The sequence below is a fragment of the Camelus bactrianus genome, chromosome 7 (assembly GCF_048773025.1).
Source record: "Camelus bactrianus isolate YW-2024 breed Bactrian camel chromosome 7, ASM4877302v1, whole genome shotgun sequence".
Lineage (NCBI taxonomy): Eukaryota > Metazoa > Chordata > Mammalia > Artiodactyla > Camelidae > Camelus > Camelus bactrianus.
Window position 1 is genome coordinate 80,527,778 of NC_133545.1, and position 19,158 is coordinate 80,546,935.

A 19,158-nucleotide genomic window follows, 5' to 3' on the forward strand; every position below is an offset into this window, starting at 1 on the left:
TTTTCTGTATATGCTATATTATTCAAGCTCAGGGTGGGCACCTTCGTGTGGCTTAGGAATGTTCCTTCTGTGTAGCAGAATGGCTGACTAGACTGCTCCACAGAAGTCCATTTCTAACAGAGTACCTTCGTTTGTCATATATACAGAGTGGAGGGTTTCTTTTTTCTCTCTGGAATATTATAAATGCTTACATATTTTAAAACTTGTTACTTAACACCTCAGGTGTAGTTGTGTCTGATTGTTACATGCGTTAGCTTCTGACAGTGAAAGAATTGTTTGATTTCATCACAATCCTTCTCCATTGATGATAGGTTGGGAAGCTCCTAAAAAGTATATAGATGACCAGAATGTGGTTGATTAGATCAAAGACTCTTAGAAAATCGACTTTTGGGGAAAAGTGAGAATATCAGTTAGTAAAGTCAAAAAAAAAAAAAGAAGTATGAAAACTTAGTGAATAAAAACACTGGAAAACATCCATTTCCAAGACAAATTAGATTGGTAGCCTTAAAAAACTTTTTTCCAGTAGGTGTTCCTTCTTGGAATTATTTTCTTTAGTTAATTCTTCAGAAAATACTGCTGCAGTATTGGGATAAACTGACCTCAAGTCTTTTTTTTTTTTTTTTAAAGACTTCTTTTATTTTAAAGTAGGCATTGGGATTTCAGTGACTTAAAATATATGTTCTTTTACTTTATTTGTTTCATTTCTACAAATCTTAGAAAGAATGTGTGTGGCTTTTCTTTAAAATATTCAAAGACACTGATTTTCTTTGCATCCACTGAGAAAACGGAACATGGACATGTATCTCTTTGCTCTTTCCCAAAAAAGTTCTTATATGTACAAGACATTTTTGCAAGCGGTTTTAGTTAAGAGCATTGTACTCAACTGTGAAGACATGAAAAACTCTGAGGCTTTTAGATCTGTATATTCAAATGTGAGAATGAATTAGCTCAAAAACAACTGAGGGGAAGGATTCCGGTAGCTCCTTTAGTACACTGTGCTGTATTCTGACAGGGATGACCACACGGTGTGTGCGCAACCTTATTATTTACCAGCCAGTAACTTACCTCTTGTGAATCCTACTCAGGAGATTTTTGTTCTGGCTAAGGAAATAACAACAAGCATTGTTTTGTGTACTTTACGTCTATTAAATTAAATAAAGTTAATTTCCTTAGACTATTTCCTTCACATAGACACGCCTCTCATGTCTCAGTTCATCCATCCAATGAATGGTTATGGTACACATTCCCTCTGTGTGCTGGGAACTGTGGGCACTGGGGATTAAACAGGCAACAGGGTAGACACAGTACCTAAGTGGAGAAAACAAAAGTTAACAGGAAAAAATATCAAACAAGTAAAAAGAACTCTGAAGAAGAGTACAGGGTGCTGTTAACACAGAGAGCAGTGTGCCTCAGGCCATCATAATACTTCCAGAGATCTCTGCAAAACATGGTTGAACAGGAGAGGTGAAAGCAGCCTGAAGAGAATCAGCCCGTGCTGGGGGTTCCCGTTAAAGGACTCATCTTCCCCTGATGTCAGCAGTAGCATGATTGTTCACTGCGCCTCTCGGTAGAGGCTGCACGGGAGGGATCACTTCTGAAAGCCCTGGCTAATATTTTTAACCAGCGAGTGCAGATGCACTATTACCAGTTATATCATGTTGCAGGTGAACATTTATCTGCCTGCACAGCTGTGTACTTGTGCTGTAGCATCGCTCCACGTTGTCGGATGACTGATTGGAACCCAGGCTTCTCTGTGGTTAAGAAGCTTCACCGCATCACCGTATTCAGTGCAGACTAATGTTGTCAGGGCAGGTGGTCAGGGAGGGCTTCCCTGGGGGCCAGATATTTAAGGCGGGATGCAATTAGGTATTAACCTGGTGACTAGAGGGCAACACCGTGTGTGACATCTAAATGCTGGAGAGCCTGGTAGGTTTGAGGAGCCAGAAGTGAAAAATCTTAAGGGTATGGTTCAGTGATGTTTTACAAATATGTGCACCTGGAAAAACATCATGCAGTTCCAGATAGAGCATATTTTCATCACCCCAGAGAGTATGAATCCCTCATACCTCTTCCCAAACAAAACCACCTCCTCTTAGAGGTGATCATTATTTTGACTTCTACTACTACAGACTAGCTTTACTGATTATTAAACGTCTATAAATAGAATCCTAAGCTGTGTGCTTTTTTAGTATCTGGCTTCTCTTGCTCAACATAATGTTTTCGAGGTTCATTAGATTATTGTGTGTATCAGTGGTGTGTTTTATTGTGGTAAAGTATTCCATTGTATGAATATACCACGATTTATCCATTGTCCTGTTAATGAACATTTGAGGTGTTTCCAGTTTTTGTATATTATCGATAAAACTCCTATGAATATTCTTTTGAATGTCTTCTCTTGGACATACACACTCATTTCCCTTAGATATATACCTAGGAGTGGAACAGATGGATTACAGGTTAGGTGTGTATTTAGCTTTAATATACTGCCAGTTTTCCAAAGTGTTATCAGTACTCTACCAACAATGTTTGAGAGTTTTAATTTTCTTCACCAACTCTTGACAATGCTAATCTTTTTTAAAAATTGAAGTATAGTCAGTTTACAATGTTGTGTCAGTTTCTGGTGCACAGCACAATGTTCAGTCATACGTATACATACATATATGCATTTTCATATTCTTTTTCTAATCTTTTAAATTTTAGTCATTTTGGTGGGTAGGTAGTAGTATCTCTTTGCAATATGAATTTTTATTTCCCTGATGAATAATTATGTACAGTATTTCACTTGCTTAAGTGGCCATTTGGATTTCTTTCTGCACTCTATGTTCTGGTCTCTCCTGTTACTTTGATTGGAGTGTTTGTCTTTTTCTCATTGATTTGTGGGATTTCTTCCTACACTCTAGATACAAGTATCTGCCAGACATATATTGCTATTTTCTCCCAGTCTATGGCTTGCCTTTTTGCTATGATAAAACATCATAATGATGTTATGATGAGCAGTTATTAATTTTATTTAAGCCAGAAGAAAAGCAACTTTAAAATTTTATGGTTAGTGTCCTTTGTATTTTCTGTTTAGGAAATCTTTGCCTGCCCTTGAGTCATGAAGATTTCTTTCTATGTTTTCTCCTAGAAGCTTTAGAATTTTGTTTTTCAGTTAATTAATTTAAATAGAAGTATAGTTGATTTATAATATTATATTAGTTTCAGGTGTACAGCATAATGAGTCAGCATTTTTACAGATTATGTTCCATTAAAAGCTATTACAAGATAATGGCTGTAATTCCTTGTGCTACACAATATATCCTTGTTGCTTATCTATTTTATACATAGAGGTTAGTGTCTCTTAATCCCATACCTCTAATCTGCTCCTCCTTCCTTCCTCTCTCCCCGCTGGTACCCACTAGTTTGTTTTCTGTATATGTGAGTATGTTTCTGTTTTGCTTTATACATTCGTTTGTATTGTTTTTTAGATTGCACATAAAGGTGATGTCATACAGTATTTCTCTTTTTCAGACTTATTTCACTAAGTATAATATTCTCTAGGTCCATCTATGTTGCTGCAAATGGCAGAATTTCATTCTTTCTTATGGCTGAGTAGTATTCCACTGTATATACACACCACATCTTTATCCATTCATCAGCTGATGTTTAATGATTCATTAGTTTTCATTGTGATTTGCCATGCAGTCCAATCTCCTAGGGAAGATGCAAACTCAGAATTTAAGATCTCATTAACTTCCCACTAGAATTTTCTATGGTTCAAATAGTAATTCAAGACACTCTGCATCTTCCTTTTTACTGTGCAGAATCACAGTATCAATCAAACACTGCATCCTTGACTAGCCAATTTTTCCCATAAAAAATAAATTGTGAAGAAAGAAATTCTATGGTATTACTCAGTTTTTCCAAGATAAAACAGTAAATAGAGACTCCTAAAGCTGAAAAAGTCTCAAAGGATCATTGGTCCAACTTCCTGCCTTTGGGCAGGTAAATGTCTAAATCACCCAGGAAGATGCTTACCTCTCTCTCCTTAAAGACCTCCAGAGGAAATGGAGCAGTTGCTGAGTACCTAGTACATGCTTTAAACTTTGAAAGAGAATGGTAATAGAGATGTCCTTCAGTTTGAACTTATTCATAAACTGAAAAGAACAATAGCAGGAGGTTTAAGTAAGAAGCAGTTTAGTTTTGCTTGGCTCCATGAAAGAGTTAAAAAACACCAAGCTGAATTATCTGTTTGTAATCTGTAGGTCTGCACGTTTTCTCTTATTTTCAATATCATGTTCCCCTGATGTTTTGTTTTGCTCGTGACAGTCTAGGAAGATTTTCTCATCTTAATCATTACATGTTGGGAAATGAGGATGGATGTGATTCTTCTTTTTAGGGGGAGGAAGGATCAGCACCTGTGTCTAGCTGGGAATGAGGAGTCTCAGTGGTCAAGAGTCCTTGTCATAGGGGCTGTTACTACTACCATCTTTCTAAACTGTCCAGTAAATACAATCAAAATTGGAACAAATTATTTTTACTTAGCATTTTATTTAACCAGGTTATTTCTTTATGTTGATTCTTTGTATATTGTCAGTATTATTTTGAGCTGTGTCCACTCTTGTTCCACATTGCAGAGCAAGAAAATTATTATAGCTCATCTATATATAGCACTGGTGTGCCTGGAACTATAATACTAAGTTGGTTTACGTAAGCACCAAAAATTCCATAGAAATGTCGACCAATTGGAAACATTCCAAAGAAATACATGAAAAAAAGAATGCTTTTTTTTTTTTAAGCCAGAAGGAAAGACTAAAGTAAATATAAACAGTTTGTTTAAATGTTGCAGGAAAAAAGGACATTGACATATACATACATACCAATATAGAAAGGGAGGGTAGATTGGGATAATTGTTTTGAAATACTATCCATGTTATGCATGAATATTATTTACTTTTTTCAAATTCCTCTTAATTGGAGGATGCTTTTGCTTGGCTATTTTACCCTCTGTAAACCCCAGGGTAGGGATGGTGCCAGTCTTCCGGCTCTCCATCCGCACATCTAGATTGTGGTCCTACAACCCCGAGCCAACACTCAGCCCACTTCTGAAATCTGTGCACAGACTTTTCTCTTTCCCACCCTGACAGCTTCAGTTATCCTGGGCTCGTCTCTCTTCTATGTTATTTAGGAATGTTGACCCTCAATATTTTCTTTTCAAGTCCAACTCCTGTGATTATCTTGATCAGTTTCAACATCTTCATTGATGACCTGCTGCAAGCCTTCATTGAACGGTCTCAGGAAGTCAGGAAACCGGGGTTTGAAATTGCGTTCTGTGATTCAGTGTAACATTTGGCAAGTTGCCTGACTTCAGTTTCCCCCTTTGTAAAACAGGGGAAATATCTTTTTAAGACGGTAGTTGTAAAGTTATGGTAGAAGTATCACATTAATTATATATAAAATCATGTCATAGTCTTTTTCAAATGCCTGTTGACTCAACACCCGTTATTTGATCAACCAACTCAAATGACCATATTTTATATTTTGTGTTACATGTGAAGATTCCATATGGGATCTGTTCTCTGATTGTATCTTGCACATCACAAGTTCCTTGACTGTATTAACTCCTTTAATCTTTTAAACCCATCCTCCTATTCATTTGGTCAGTCACCTCCCTTCTGCTTCACTTTTCTTGCTATTGTCATAACGAAGACCAAGTAGGAGGATGGGTCTCTTCACTGTGTCTCTTCTGAGCTTGAGGTATCCTGTTCTGCAGGGATGGTTTTCATCGGGGTTAGTAGTCTTCACCCCACTCTGGGAGTTGCAAAGTGATGTGTGGGATGGTTGGGTTGTTACTGGCATTTAGTGCTTAAGGTAGCGATGAGTAAACATCCTTAAATATGGGACAGGCTCTTGAATCTAAGATTCTGTCTCCAAAATGCCAGTAGTGCCCGAGTGAAATCACTACTGGATACACAGGACTTTCACTCATCCTTTATGACCTGGTTTGTTTCTTAGCTTCCTTAGAGAAAATTTTCCACTTCTTTCTCTGTGCTCCTGTGTGATTTTCATTATGTTGCCACTTGCATGTTTCTCTGTCTCTGACTTTATAGAATATAAATGGCTTAATTCAGGGAGAGTGTCTTTGGAATGCTTCCTTTTGTATCCTTAGAGTGAAACACAGATCCACTATAGAGTTGGTGCTCATTGATTATTATCTATGAATTTGGAGTCTTTAAGTATTCAACTTCAGTTTGATAATTAGTGGTTGATACATGTAGCAATAGCTATAGCATTTGAGATTCCTTTTGGAGTTAAGGGGAAGACTTAAAAATAAAAGGAGAGGGTTTTCTTTTGGATAGGACACTTCCTATAAACATCATACTCAGAAAATGTGAATAAAGAATTTTTTGGGTTGTGACTGGAAAAATATGGTAAAAATATTTGGAAAGGAAAAACACTTAGCTTGAGGTACTGATTAAAAAGCATGTAAACAAGTTTCTTCCTAATGTTTTGTGTTCTGAATCTCATGGAAGAAAAAACCCCCTCCTTTTCTTTTCTGTCTCAATAAATGGTTATTTTTGAGAGCATTGTGTTCATTTTGAGTCATCATGCTTTGAAAAAATGTTATAATCAGAGAAAATCCTACGAAGAATGGCCACAGTTATCCCAGGAATATGAGATAGTTTCTTCAATGAGAAAGTCTCTAGAGACCGGATTTGCTTGCCATAGATAAGACAAGGAAATGATCTGAATTCTGTTTTCATCTGTTTTGAGGAGGATGTGGAATAGTTATTTTTATTGTTCAGTAGAACAATGAATAAGAGAAAATGAACTGGAGAAGAGATTTTAGTCGGCTGAATGAGGAGCTTTTTGACTGTAAGGGCACTGAACATTGCAGTGCATACGGAAACAGGTCATGTGGTTTCTGTTAGCATGGGGGAGTGGAAGGAGCCTGAGCCTCAGGATGCTCCTGGCTTGAAATCCTAGTCCCACTTAACATCTCCGAGCCTTGGGTTTTTTTTTCTTTTTTAATAAAAGTGAGAATATCAACACAAATCCTCAAAAATGTACTCAGATTAAATGAATAATGTGGGGAATAATGCTAGCTCCGTTTCCCTTTCTGGTGCACACCTGGCATGTGCTGGGTACTCAGTAACTGCTCTTAGCCTCTGGAGGTCCTTAAGGAGAGAGGGATGAGTGTCTTCCTGGATGATTTAGACATTTACCTGCCTGAAGGCAGGAATTTGGACCCAATGATCCTTTGAGAGTTTTTCAGCTTTAGGAGTCTCTATTTACTGTTTTATCTTGGAAACTGAATAATACAATAGAATTTCTTTCTTTACAGTTTATTTTTTTGTGGGAAAGATTGGCTAGTCAAGGATGCAATGTTTGACTGATACTGTGATTTTGCACAGTAAAAAGGAAGATGCAGAGTGTCTTGAATTACTATTTGAACCATAGAGAATTCTAGTGGGAAGTTAATGAGATCTTAAATTCTAAGTTAGCATCTTTCGTAGGAGCTTGGACTGCACGGCAAGTCACAATGTGTGCACTGCACTCCACCTTTTTTTATCTAAGTAAACTCAAGGCTAAGTGACTGTAAAGGGGGAGTATAAAGAGATTTCTAAAGGGCAGTGTGCAGCTTTGAGGAAATAAAGGGAAATAAGGTTTAGCTCAATTAGTCTTGATTCTGAGCCACTACCTTATCACCTATTGTCAGCCCCTGGACTGACTGGTGAGAACGTTGTTTAGCTGTAACTGAACGTTAACATTAACATTAACTTTTGAGAAAATACTTTAATTTCTGTCTTTCGCTGCATGTTCAAGGAGGAGGAAACTGCACTTTTGGCACGGAAAGTTTTAAAATATTAGGAAGATTAATATTTGTGTAAAAACAATACCTTTAAGTAGAGTCAGTGTACTTTTTAGTCCTCTCTAGTCATTCCTTTTATATATTGAGGGTCAGCAAGTGCAAAAATAATAAATAATTGGTCTGCAGTCATTGCCACAGAAAAGAACTTTGAACTTTTAATAAAGCTCACATCTGTATTAGTGAATCATAATTCCTGTCCTGAGGGGTAAGGAAGGTTGAGAACTTCACGACAGAACTGCGGGATGCAGTTCTACAGACCTTCCAGAGCCTGGCCTGATTGAATCGAGGATTTTCACGTTTAGGAGTGCTGACACCAATTTTGCTATACACCGGAAGTCTTTAGAATTAGAGAACTCTAAATAACACGTAAAGTCCCTTACCCTAGACCTAGTGAAACAGAAACTTTGTTTATCCGTATTCTTGAAAATCCTCCGAGTGATTCTGCTGATCCACCCGGTTTTGGAATCGCTGGTTTAAGTAATAAGAGATTCTGTTAATACTTTGTGAGAGAAGGGCATGTGGTTCCTGTCTCCGTCCTCAGTCCACTGCATGCTGGCTTCCATGGCAACCTCATCAATGCAGTCACTCTTGGGCGGTTACCCATGACCTCTTACCTGGGCGCTGCAGTGGGCATTTCCCTTTCCTGTCTCACCGCTGTGGCAGCATCAGTGCTGGCGGTCCCTCAGTGCGCTTCCCTTCTTGTCTCCCTCGATATCCGTCTCCTCAGTCTTCGTAACCTCTTCTTCCTCAGCCTGCTTTTAAAATAATGATTGCGTCCAGAATTCTGTGCTTTGACCTCATCTGTTCTTTTCACTGTTTTATACTGTCTAATACTGCAACCATCATCCACATGTGACTATTACTTCTTCGAAATGTGGGGAGTCTGAACTGAGATGTGCTGTTAAGTATAAAATATACATTGGATTTCAAAGACATCTGAACAAAATCATGTAAAATTTCTCATTAATAAATTAAAAATTGATTAGACTTGAAATGATAATGTTTTAGATATATTAGTTTAAATGAAATATTATAATTAATTTCACCTGTTTCCTTTCACTTTTTTTAGTGTGGCTAGTAGAATTTTAGTAATTTTTATCTTGTTCATATTATGTTTCTATTGGGTAGCATTGTTTGATATGTTCTTCCTAGGCAGTGTCTCAAACCTATTGTGGTTTTAACTACCATGTATGGTGTTTTGCCTCTCAAATTTGTGTCTTCTACCCAGTTCTTTTTCCCTTAATTTTTAGGTTTGCATATTCAAGTCTTGATTGGATATTCTCTAAGCTCTTTAAACTGAACAAACAAAAAACCAGTTCATCAAACTTACTTCTCTTTCCTTTCATCCTATCTCAATTGAACTATTAACCCAAAACCAGAAACTTACACTTCTACCCAGACAGTTACTAAGTCCGATTGGTTCTGTGTTACAACTCCTGTGACCATTTGTTCCATCTTTTCCTTCCTACTGCTGTTGACTTAGTTTGGCCCCTGATCTTTCTCATGAATAATTGCAGTGATTTCCTACTTGGTTCCCTGCCTCTAATCTCAAATCTTACTATTCTTACTCTTGTCTAATCTACAAAGTGATACCACTAGTAATTTTAATTTGTATCCAATACAACTGACCTTGACACTTAAAAAAAAAAAAGAAATCCTTCAATTATTTCCTATCATAATTAGGGAAACAAATAAACCTAATCTCATTAGATGTGGTACCAGGCCTTCATGACATATGCTATCCAGCCTTACTTCTTATCATACCCTCACATTCATTCTTTGCTTCAGTCATCCAAACTACTTGCAAATTTTTCTCCAAATTTATAAATCAGTTTATAATATATTTTAAAAGAGTCATAGACTTCTCTGAGAATTTGATGAAGGCTGTTGAACCTTTCCTAGAAAATTAACATACAGAATTTTTGCATATATTTACAGAGGGATCTTGGAACACCTGAAACTGGGGCAAGTACTATACTTTATATCCTTTTGTTTCCCAGGTATTCCTTCTCCTTTGTATGCCAGTTTTCTTCTTGGTCATGTGTAAGCCTTGATCTCTATTCTGTTAATAATTACTGTGTAACAAATCACCTTGAAACTCGGGGACTTAAAACAAGAGGAGTCATTTTATTAACTCTTACTTTCCATGGGTCAGGAGTTGGTGAAGGGCTCAGGTGGGTGGTTCTGGCTTGGTATTTCTCAAGCAGTTGCAGTCAGAGCAGGAACAGTGGGGGCTGGAGCAATCTGGGTCTCCCAGGCGTCGCTCCATGTAGTCTCAGGGCTTCTGCATGTGGTCTCTGAATGGGTTAGTCTGGGCTTCCTCACAGCGTGTGGCCACAGAGCAGTCACGCTGGGTAACGTGGGGGCTCAGGGCTCTACTAACACAGGTGTTTCAGTGAACAAGGCAAAGTCGCCATTGCATACGTTTTGTAATGTAGCTGTGGAAGTCATGCTCTAACCTTTCTGCATTTTACTGGTGACAAGCATGTCACAAGCCTACCCAGATTCAAGGAGAAAGGAATTAGATTCCACCTCTTGATGGCAGGAGTGACAAGGTACTAAAAAGGCGTGTGGAACGGGAGATATTGCAGCCAGCTTTGGCAAATATAATCTGTCACAATCTTAACATGCTGCAGTGCTGAGTAAAGAGAATTTGGGATTTAGGCAAAGTGTTTCCACTTTGTGGAGAAATCTGTTAGTAAAAATGGACACTTTGTAGCTTTAATTGATCTTTTCTTGGCTCTGTCTGTGGTAAAAATGGTTATGAATTAAGCTTATATGATCTCAGTATAAACATTCTCTGTTATTAGTGTCAGAAACTAATTATCAAGGAAAAGACCAGAATGAAAGGAAAAGAACAGATATCTCTTGATACATTAGATGGAAATTCTGAGTGTGTAAAAAGGATATGTTTTCACCATTTATTCCACACTTCTAAAAACATATATCTTAATGACGATAATCCATTTGGATAAAACTAATGCATTGCCATACACGGCAAAAAGATAAATGTTCTCCTACATGTTGATGGGTTATCATGTTCCAAGACTGCCTTAATTGGTTCCATCTAATTTTTGTCATAATTAAATAAGACTAAAATAACTTTTTAAAAACCAGATTATCTCCTGATTTTCTTTGGCTTTTTCTAGCAGCTCCGTGCATGTGGTCACTACCAGTACCTCGAGTGTTTCTATCAGGTTTATCTTGGAGGATTCAGGAAGAATTGTATTGGATAACTTGTAACACTGGTGTAGAAAGATTTTTATTTCGAAAGTAATTGCATTCCAAGTCCATAGTATAGTTCTTTGAGACATCATTTATTGATGAGAAATGAAAATCAAACCAAATAGGTAAAAATTATAGGATAGGAAAAGTCCTCGAGTTCTTCTTGTTGTTGCTTCTGGGTATGGCTTACCTAAATCCTACCAGATGTAGACAACTCTTGACTAAAGTCAATAGTAGAGGTCTGGAGCTACCTTCTAGAATATATAAATGAGTTCAGAGGAGGCCTCTTACATATAGAAATGTGTGGATCTTAGTGGATGTGAATGTTGTTTTGTCTCAGGAATCAGAGACATTGACATTTAGTTTAGATTTGTTTTGGTTTGTCTCTGATCCATCAGCACTGAAAGCTGTAGCATAGAAACTATCACTAGGAAACCTTTTCTTAAAGAACAACGTGGAAAGAAGCAAAATAACTTTCTGAATTGTTTCTTTGGCCTTCCCTTAAAATACCACAATTCCCCAACCATCCATTCCATTTTCTCCCAGTCTAACCCTATTTAAACTCAAGAGGACAGCCAGGCTAGATGATATTTTGGGCATCTCACTGTGGGAGCTAACTCAAAATGATTTACATGGTATTTAATAACTGGATAAGAAAATAGTACGTTTGGTGTGTTAAGGGATCTCCGAAAGTTTGTAGTTTTATCCACTTCTTAATTTAGCGGGCTCCCAATGAATGGATTCTTCCAGTTATTTTCTGAAAAGGGTTTTGGTTTACATTTTTCAGAGTGGTAAAAGTATGCTTCTCTGTGGATGCATTAGATTGCTTGCCATTTACTTGAATTGTATAGAACAAGCCATCTCATATCAAGACTGATCATTTCTTAATTGTAGCTGTAAAAATGACAAATCAATTCACACATTTACAACTTTTGCTTTCTGTGATTGTCTGAAAAGGAGAGATGATGAATTAGAATAATATATGGAAGGAAGATGGTAGTGAAAGGAACAGAAGCTTTGGGGTCAGAATTCCTGCATTCTAGTTCCAGTTTTATCATCTGCTCTCTGTGACTTCGATAAGTTAATTTATCATCTAAGTCTTTCTTTCCTAACCTATAAAATAGGACTAATAATGATACTTACAGAATTATTATTGAGAGTTAAATGTAACAGCATATGTTGAAGCACTTTGAAGAGCATGAAATTGTATGCGACATTATGGCAGGAGACTTGTCTTTTTTGTTTTGTTTTGTTGATGATTTTTTTGTACGTGTTTTCACATTCATAAGATATTGGTCTATAGTTTTATTTTCCTTTGATGTTTTTGTGTGGTTTGACTTCAGTTTTTACTGGCCTCATAGAATGAGTTGAAAAGTGTTTCCTCCTTATCCAGGTTTTGTAAGTGTTTGTAAAGAGGTAGAATTCAAGAGTGAAGCTAAAAAAAGGTCTTTTTTTTTTGTTCTCATTGGAAGCTTTGTGTTTACTAATTCAATTACGAATTCAGTTTCTCTAATTGTCATGTATCTATTCAGTTTTTCTATTTATTGTTTAGTCAGTTTCAGTATTTTATGTCTTTTTAGGAATTTATCCATTTCACCTTGGTCTTGTAATTTGTTGGGGCAGAGTTTTTCATTGTGTTCCCATATAATCCTTTTTGTTTCTGCAAGATTGTTAGTGATGTTCCTTCTTTCATTCCTGATATTAGTAATTTGAATCTTCTCTTTTTTCATCTTGGACAGTTCAGCTAAAAATTTGTCAGTTTTATTAATCTTTTCAAAGAGCCAACATTTTGTTTGTCGATTTTCTCTATTGGACTCCTATATTTTATTATTTTTTGCTTTAATATATGTTATTCCTTCCTTTTACTGGCTTTGGGTTTAGTTTACTCTTCTTTTTTCCATGTCTTAAGTTGGAAGGCTAGGTAATTGATTCAGGATGTTTTTTTCTCTTTTAATATAGATACTTACAGTTCTAAATTTCCCTCAAATACTGCTTTAACTATGAGCATACATATTGATATGTTGTGCTTTTATTTTCATTTACCTTAAAGTATTTTCTAACTTCTTATACGACTTTCTCTGTTACTCATTGTTATTTTGGGATAATGTTGTTTACTGACCATGTACTTTTGAGTTTCCCAAATGTGCCTCTGTTATTGATTATAAATTTCATTCCATTGTGATCTGAGAACATATTTTGTATAAATTCACTTATTTAAAATATATTTTAGATTGTTTTATGGTCTAGCATATGGTCCATCCTAGAGAATGTTACATGTGCACTTGATAATGTGCATTTTGTGTCCATTAAGTATACTTGGTTTATCGTGTCATTTAGATTTTAATTTCTTTTTTGATCTTCTATCTAGTTGTTCTATTCACTATTCATATTTCAATATTGACATGCCTACTATTATTCCTAAGGGGTTTATTTCTCCCTTCAAGTCTGTCACTTTTAGTGGCTCTATTATTGTGCCCATGTATGCTTATAATTATTATATCTTCCTGAGGCACTGACCCTTCTTTCATGATAAAAATCTCTCTCTTTTTCTCAACTTTTTGTTTTGTTTTAAGTCTGTTTTGTCTGATATTCGTATAGCCACTCCAGCATTCTTATGGTTGCTGTTTCCATGATGTATCTTCTCCCATGCTTTCATTTTCAGCTTGTCTGTACTTTGAATCTGAACTGTGTTAAAAAGCCTCTTTTAAGTAGTATTTCATTAAAATTACTTGGAACAAAAGATCATGTTTAACAGCGACAATTTTGTCTTTAAGGATAGATGACAATGTTTATTTAATGTTTATACATCTCACAATATTATTATGGATTATGTAATGATGTTTTAGAATATTAGGTACAGTCTCCACTTTTCAGGAAATTTAAAATATAATATAAAGGATTTATTATCTTATTTATTCCTATTGGTCTGAGAAGTATAGCAGATAATATATGATTATATTTATATTTATATTTATATTATATATTATATTTATATTTATATAGCAGATGTCTATAAACAAATTTGAACTTGACTCTCACTTTTAATACATTAAATAATCTTAAATCCAACTGACAAAATTAATTTTATATTGGATTATATATAATTATATAATTATAATGGATTCAAGCCACTACAAGTTTTGCCAATAAAAATAGTTAGAAGCCTCCCGGAAGTTTCCAATTTTTATGTCAATATATTCTTTGAAATTGTGTTGAAAAGCAGGGAAATATGTTTACTCACTATATAGTCTCACTTACTTGATTTTAACATATTTAGCTGTCTTGTAAGATGATTAACGTAGTTTATGCATGAGCTTCAGAAAAGGAAAAATTAGCTTCTGAAAATGACTGAACATCAGCTGGAATTAATGAATAAGGAAGTGAATGAATGAACGTATCAACCAGATGAAATGTTAAATGTAGGTTTTTTAGGTATTATGTGCAATGAAAGACTTAGCAGAATTCAAGGTAATGAAAAATAGGAACTGTCTGATACAACAGTGGTTAATAATAATGTTGATGAACATTTTGGTAACTAATTTTTATGGGGTACTTATTGTCTGCCTGGCATTATTCTAATACCTTTACATATGGTGAAGGATTGGATTGTCAAATCAGACTTACATGAATTGGAGATGTTAATCAATTCAAGCTTTACTTGTAATTTTAAGGATACAAGCAATCAAAAGACACTGGAGAAGCAGAAAGAGCTTCTGGACATTGAGAGAGGCCCCCAGAGCTTTTCTTCTCACAATGGCAAAATTCTCAATCCCACAGCAGTAGATACAGTTGCAAAGGAAGTTCACGGGTTACCTCATGTAACTCGGAACTGATGGACTGTGACACGTTTCCATTTTATACTCAGGTAGTTTCATAGCTCATGCCTTGAAACTAAATCTATAGATTCTAGGTTTGTTTACCACAGTAATTCTAAACCAGGAGTATCCTGCTAAAATCCTTTTATAGATAAATACTCTTTTTTTAAAAAAAGCAAATACCATTAGTATATTTGCCAGTTTTTAGCACTCTTATAACGAAATTAGACCAGGTCTTCTGCCTTCGTCTTTCCTGGGAGAGCCTCTTACCCAACAGGAGGAAAAAAAACCAAAAAACTTCTTTAACTCTTTCCTCTCTAACAGAGTAACCCATTTAAATTCAAATTCAATTATTAACTTTTTTCGTGTAAATAAGGTAAAATATATTAAGAAGGATCTTCAGACATGTTTTTAAAAATCTTTTATTTCGTGTAGTTTGGTTTAGTTTGGTTGGTGGGGGTGGGTTGAGAAATATGATAAATATACAGTAAATATAAATATGTTCTTACCATCAACAGGTATCTATAATAGCAACTTGTTGTATTTGTTTCATTTGTATGTATGTGTGTGCACATGATATGCAGTTCCTTCTTCTACTTGACGTTAGAATATTTGAGAAATCATATGATGGTTTTTATTTTCAATTTCTCTGTTTTTCTCAACCCACCTCTCAAATCAGGATGGAGATCCAGTTCGTCCAGGAGTGGCCATGACTGATCTTGCCACTGGCCTTTATGCATATGGAGCCATTATGGCTGGATTGATACACAGATATAAAACTGGAAGAGGACTGTTCATTGATTGTAACCTACTGTCATCCCAGGTACCAACCCAAATAACATTTTAGATAGTGGTGTAAAAACATGTATCTGTGTTAATGCTTTTTCATGTCAAATCCCGCTGTCACGTGTGCAAAAACAAAACCAAAACAGCAAGACCCTTCCCAACCCCAGCCAACAGCAGTAAAAGCTGTTCTGTTTTGGGTTTTTGGTGTTGTCAAATTAAAGTTATTAAAACCACAAAAATTTTGTTATAATGCAGACATTGCAGTTGAACCAAAAATATTAAAGACTGTCTTTTATTTGAATAGGTCTGTTATTATTTTTGAGACAGAGTATAGTTGTTTCTATTTTATTGTCATGTGAGCTCTGTGACTTCTTTTTACCAGAATTTATTCATCTTTTTTTGTGCTGTGGACTCTTCGGGTAGTCTGGTGAAGTCTGTGGACCTTTCCTCACAATCAAGTTTTTATTTATTTATTTATTTTTTAACTTTTTTTATTGATTTATAATCATGTTACAATGTTGTGTCAAATTCCAGTGTTCAGCACAATTTTTCAGTCATTCATGGACATATACACACTCATTGTCACATTTTTTTCTCTGTGAGTTATCATAACATTTTGTGTATATTTCCCTGTGCTGTACAGTGTAATCTTGTTTATCTATTCTACAATTTTGAAATCCCAGTCTATCCCTTCCCACCCTCTACCCCCCAGCAACCACAAGTCTGTATTCTCTGTCTGTGAGTCTATTTCTGTCCTGTATTTACGCTTTGTTTTTGTTTGTTTGTTTGTTTGTTTTTGTTTTTTTTAGATTCCACATATGAGCGATCTCATATGGTATTTTTCTTTCTCTTTCTGGCTTACTTCACTTAGAATGACATTCTCCAGGAGCATCCATGTTGCTGCAAATGACAATCAAGTTTTTAAATGCATAGAATGAGATATTTAGGTTTACAAAGGTAGCCAATCATATTGAAATATACTCATTTCAGTGTAAAAACCAATTTTGTGTTATAATAGCATGTATTTTTTTTTTACTAATACATTAAACCAGAAGATCTATTCATGGGTGCAATAACTATAATATGATATGAAAATATGTGTAATATTTACTGGTGATCAAGTCATACTTAGTTACTGCTAATACTCTTGTGGTTTATTGCCTACATTCATAATTATAGAAAATGCTAAATTTTAGTTAAAGGTTGATGAAAATAAAGATATAATTTTTTTCCATTCAAGTTAATTGCTTCCCCAAATTCTTTCCATGGACTCCAAATTAAGAACCCTTGGTTTAGATAGCTATCAGTTATGTTAGGCTAAATGCTAAGCGGAAAGAATAAAAGGGTTAACTCACTCTCAAATCAACATTTTGCCTCCTTTTAACTGGATCAGATCTAGATGCTGTACCATATGTGGAAGTTAATTATGAATAGATAATTTTTCAGGGATAGGAAAAAAAGAAAATATCTATTTTATGCAAGGAGACATTTTACTATGGGCAAAATTGCTTTAAAGACAGAGACCTCAATTGGGAATTTCAGATTTAAATGGCATACATGGGAAAATAGTAAACTTGGAACTCTGCTTTGGAGATTTTTCTCTTTAGACAAAATTAAGGTGGTGTATAGAGGTAAAAAACATTAATATGGTTGAATGTGAAATACTATATTATATGTGAGGTTTTAATATTAGCTTTGAGTCTTGGTCAGAATTTTAATGGTTATATAAAAGTGTAAAAGAACTCTCTGCAAATGAATGATCTAGCTCCTTAACAGAGAAACACAGATGTTAGTTATGGGAAGAAGCTGGAAGTCTTTTCTCCCCTCCACTAATTTTATAGCTGTAAGGAAGCTGAGGTAGGTTAAGTGACTGGGTAAAGGTTGCACATCCAGTAAACATGGAAGCCATGAAGGTTTCATGGGGGTATGACCTGTGCAGCCAGAGGGCACTAGGCTTAATTTAAATGCTCTGCTGTCACTGCCTTGAAATTCTGAATAATCCTTGAATGAGAAGCCCTACATTTTTTCATTTTGCACCAGTGCTCACAAATTATGTAGCTGGTCCCATATTTGGGACTCTACTTTGGCCTCCTAATCTCTACCTAGACAGCTCTTCTTATAGTATGTCAATGACTAGTTAATTAGCTTTGGAAAAATTCTCTTGTGGAGTATTACAGAGTTTAATTCTCTTCTAGCACTTAACACAGTGATTCACAGTCTCGAGGTGTATGGTTCCATGGGGGTGGGAGTGGAGGTGGGCGGAGTAATTGGCAGGGCTGTTTGAAAGTGAGCGCACAGTAAATGCAAGCTCATGCACGCATACACACATCTAGACATTTCAGCCGCTTTGAGTGTGTCTGTATTTGTCGTGCATGTTGCTTCTTGAGGCTGTGAGTTCCATGTGTGTAGGAATTATGTTTGTTCTTGCTGACAGTGGTATCCTCAAAGCCTAGCCCAGTATCTGTCAAATAGCAGGTCTACCAATCTTTGGAGGTCAATCAGAGAACCACCGTTACCAGTCGGTATGCCTCATAACTTAAATTTGATGGGAAAATTGGGAAAAGGTGGTAATCCATGGATGTAGAATAAGTACTTGATAAATAACTAAGATGAAATGATTTGCTTTCTGCAAATATGGTAGCAGTGAATTAGCCTATTGTGCTGAAGCTAATCCAGTCAAAGGTTGCTAAAATTATTAGTATATATTTAAAAAAAATTTTTTTTTGGTGGGGGGAGGTAATTAAGTTTATTTATTTATTTTATTTTTAATGGAGGTACTGGGGATTGAACCCAGTACCTCGTGCATGCTAAGCATGTGCTCTACCACTGAGCTATACCCTCCCCCCCAAATTATTAGTATATTTAAGACTCATTAGTTACCTTTTTTTTTTTTTATGGGGGGAGGTATTTAGGTTTATTTGTTTGTTTTTGTATTTCTATATTTAATGGCAGTACTAGGAATTGAACCCGGGACCTTGTGCATGCTAAATGCACACTCTACCACTGGGCTATACCTTCCCCCCCATTAGTTACCTTTTTATAATTGGCATATAACATTATATTAGTTTCAGGTGTAAATATAATGATTTGGTATTTGTAGATATTGTGAAATGATCACCACAGTAAGTCTAGTTAGCATCCATCACCACACATAGTTACAAGTTTTTTTTCTCTTGAAAACTATCATGACATTTAACCTGACAGACAAGTGTTTTTGTTGAAATATGAGAATTTTGAGAAAGATAGCATTTGGAGTCACGAGATGACTGGGTGTTTTGTTTCAGCTCCAGTCACCTGAGCACTTGCTGTGTCCCGGGCTCTGTGCTGGCTAGGCTTGGAGTTGGAGGCCACACATCTGTTCATGGTCTACTACTAGAGGCAACCAAGTTGTACGTGCAAGTTGGAGGTGACATATAGTTACCTGTGGTTCCCAAATAGGGTTATAGAATGTGGTTGGGCCTCGTATGTCATGCTTAGGAA

The 19,158-nt window shown here is 35.8% G+C and overlaps 1 protein-coding gene across 25 annotated transcripts in view; it reads left to right on the top strand.

Annotated features, from left to right (window-relative positions):
• Positions 1-19,158, top strand: part of SUGCT (succinyl-CoA:glutarate-CoA transferase) — a 622,687-nt gene that overhangs the window by 56,260 nt on the left and 547,269 nt on the right. For all 25 annotated transcript variants that reach the window (XR_012508284.1, XR_012508287.1, XR_012508285.1 and 22 more), the window contains exon 8: positions 15,572-15,715. Coding sequence is in view for 5 of the 25 variants with exons in the window: in XM_045510767.2 (XP_045366723.2) it covers positions 15,572-15,715 (144 nt within the window). In the remaining 20 variants the exon portion in view is untranslated. The remainder of the gene's footprint in view (positions 1-15,571; positions 15,716-19,158) is intronic.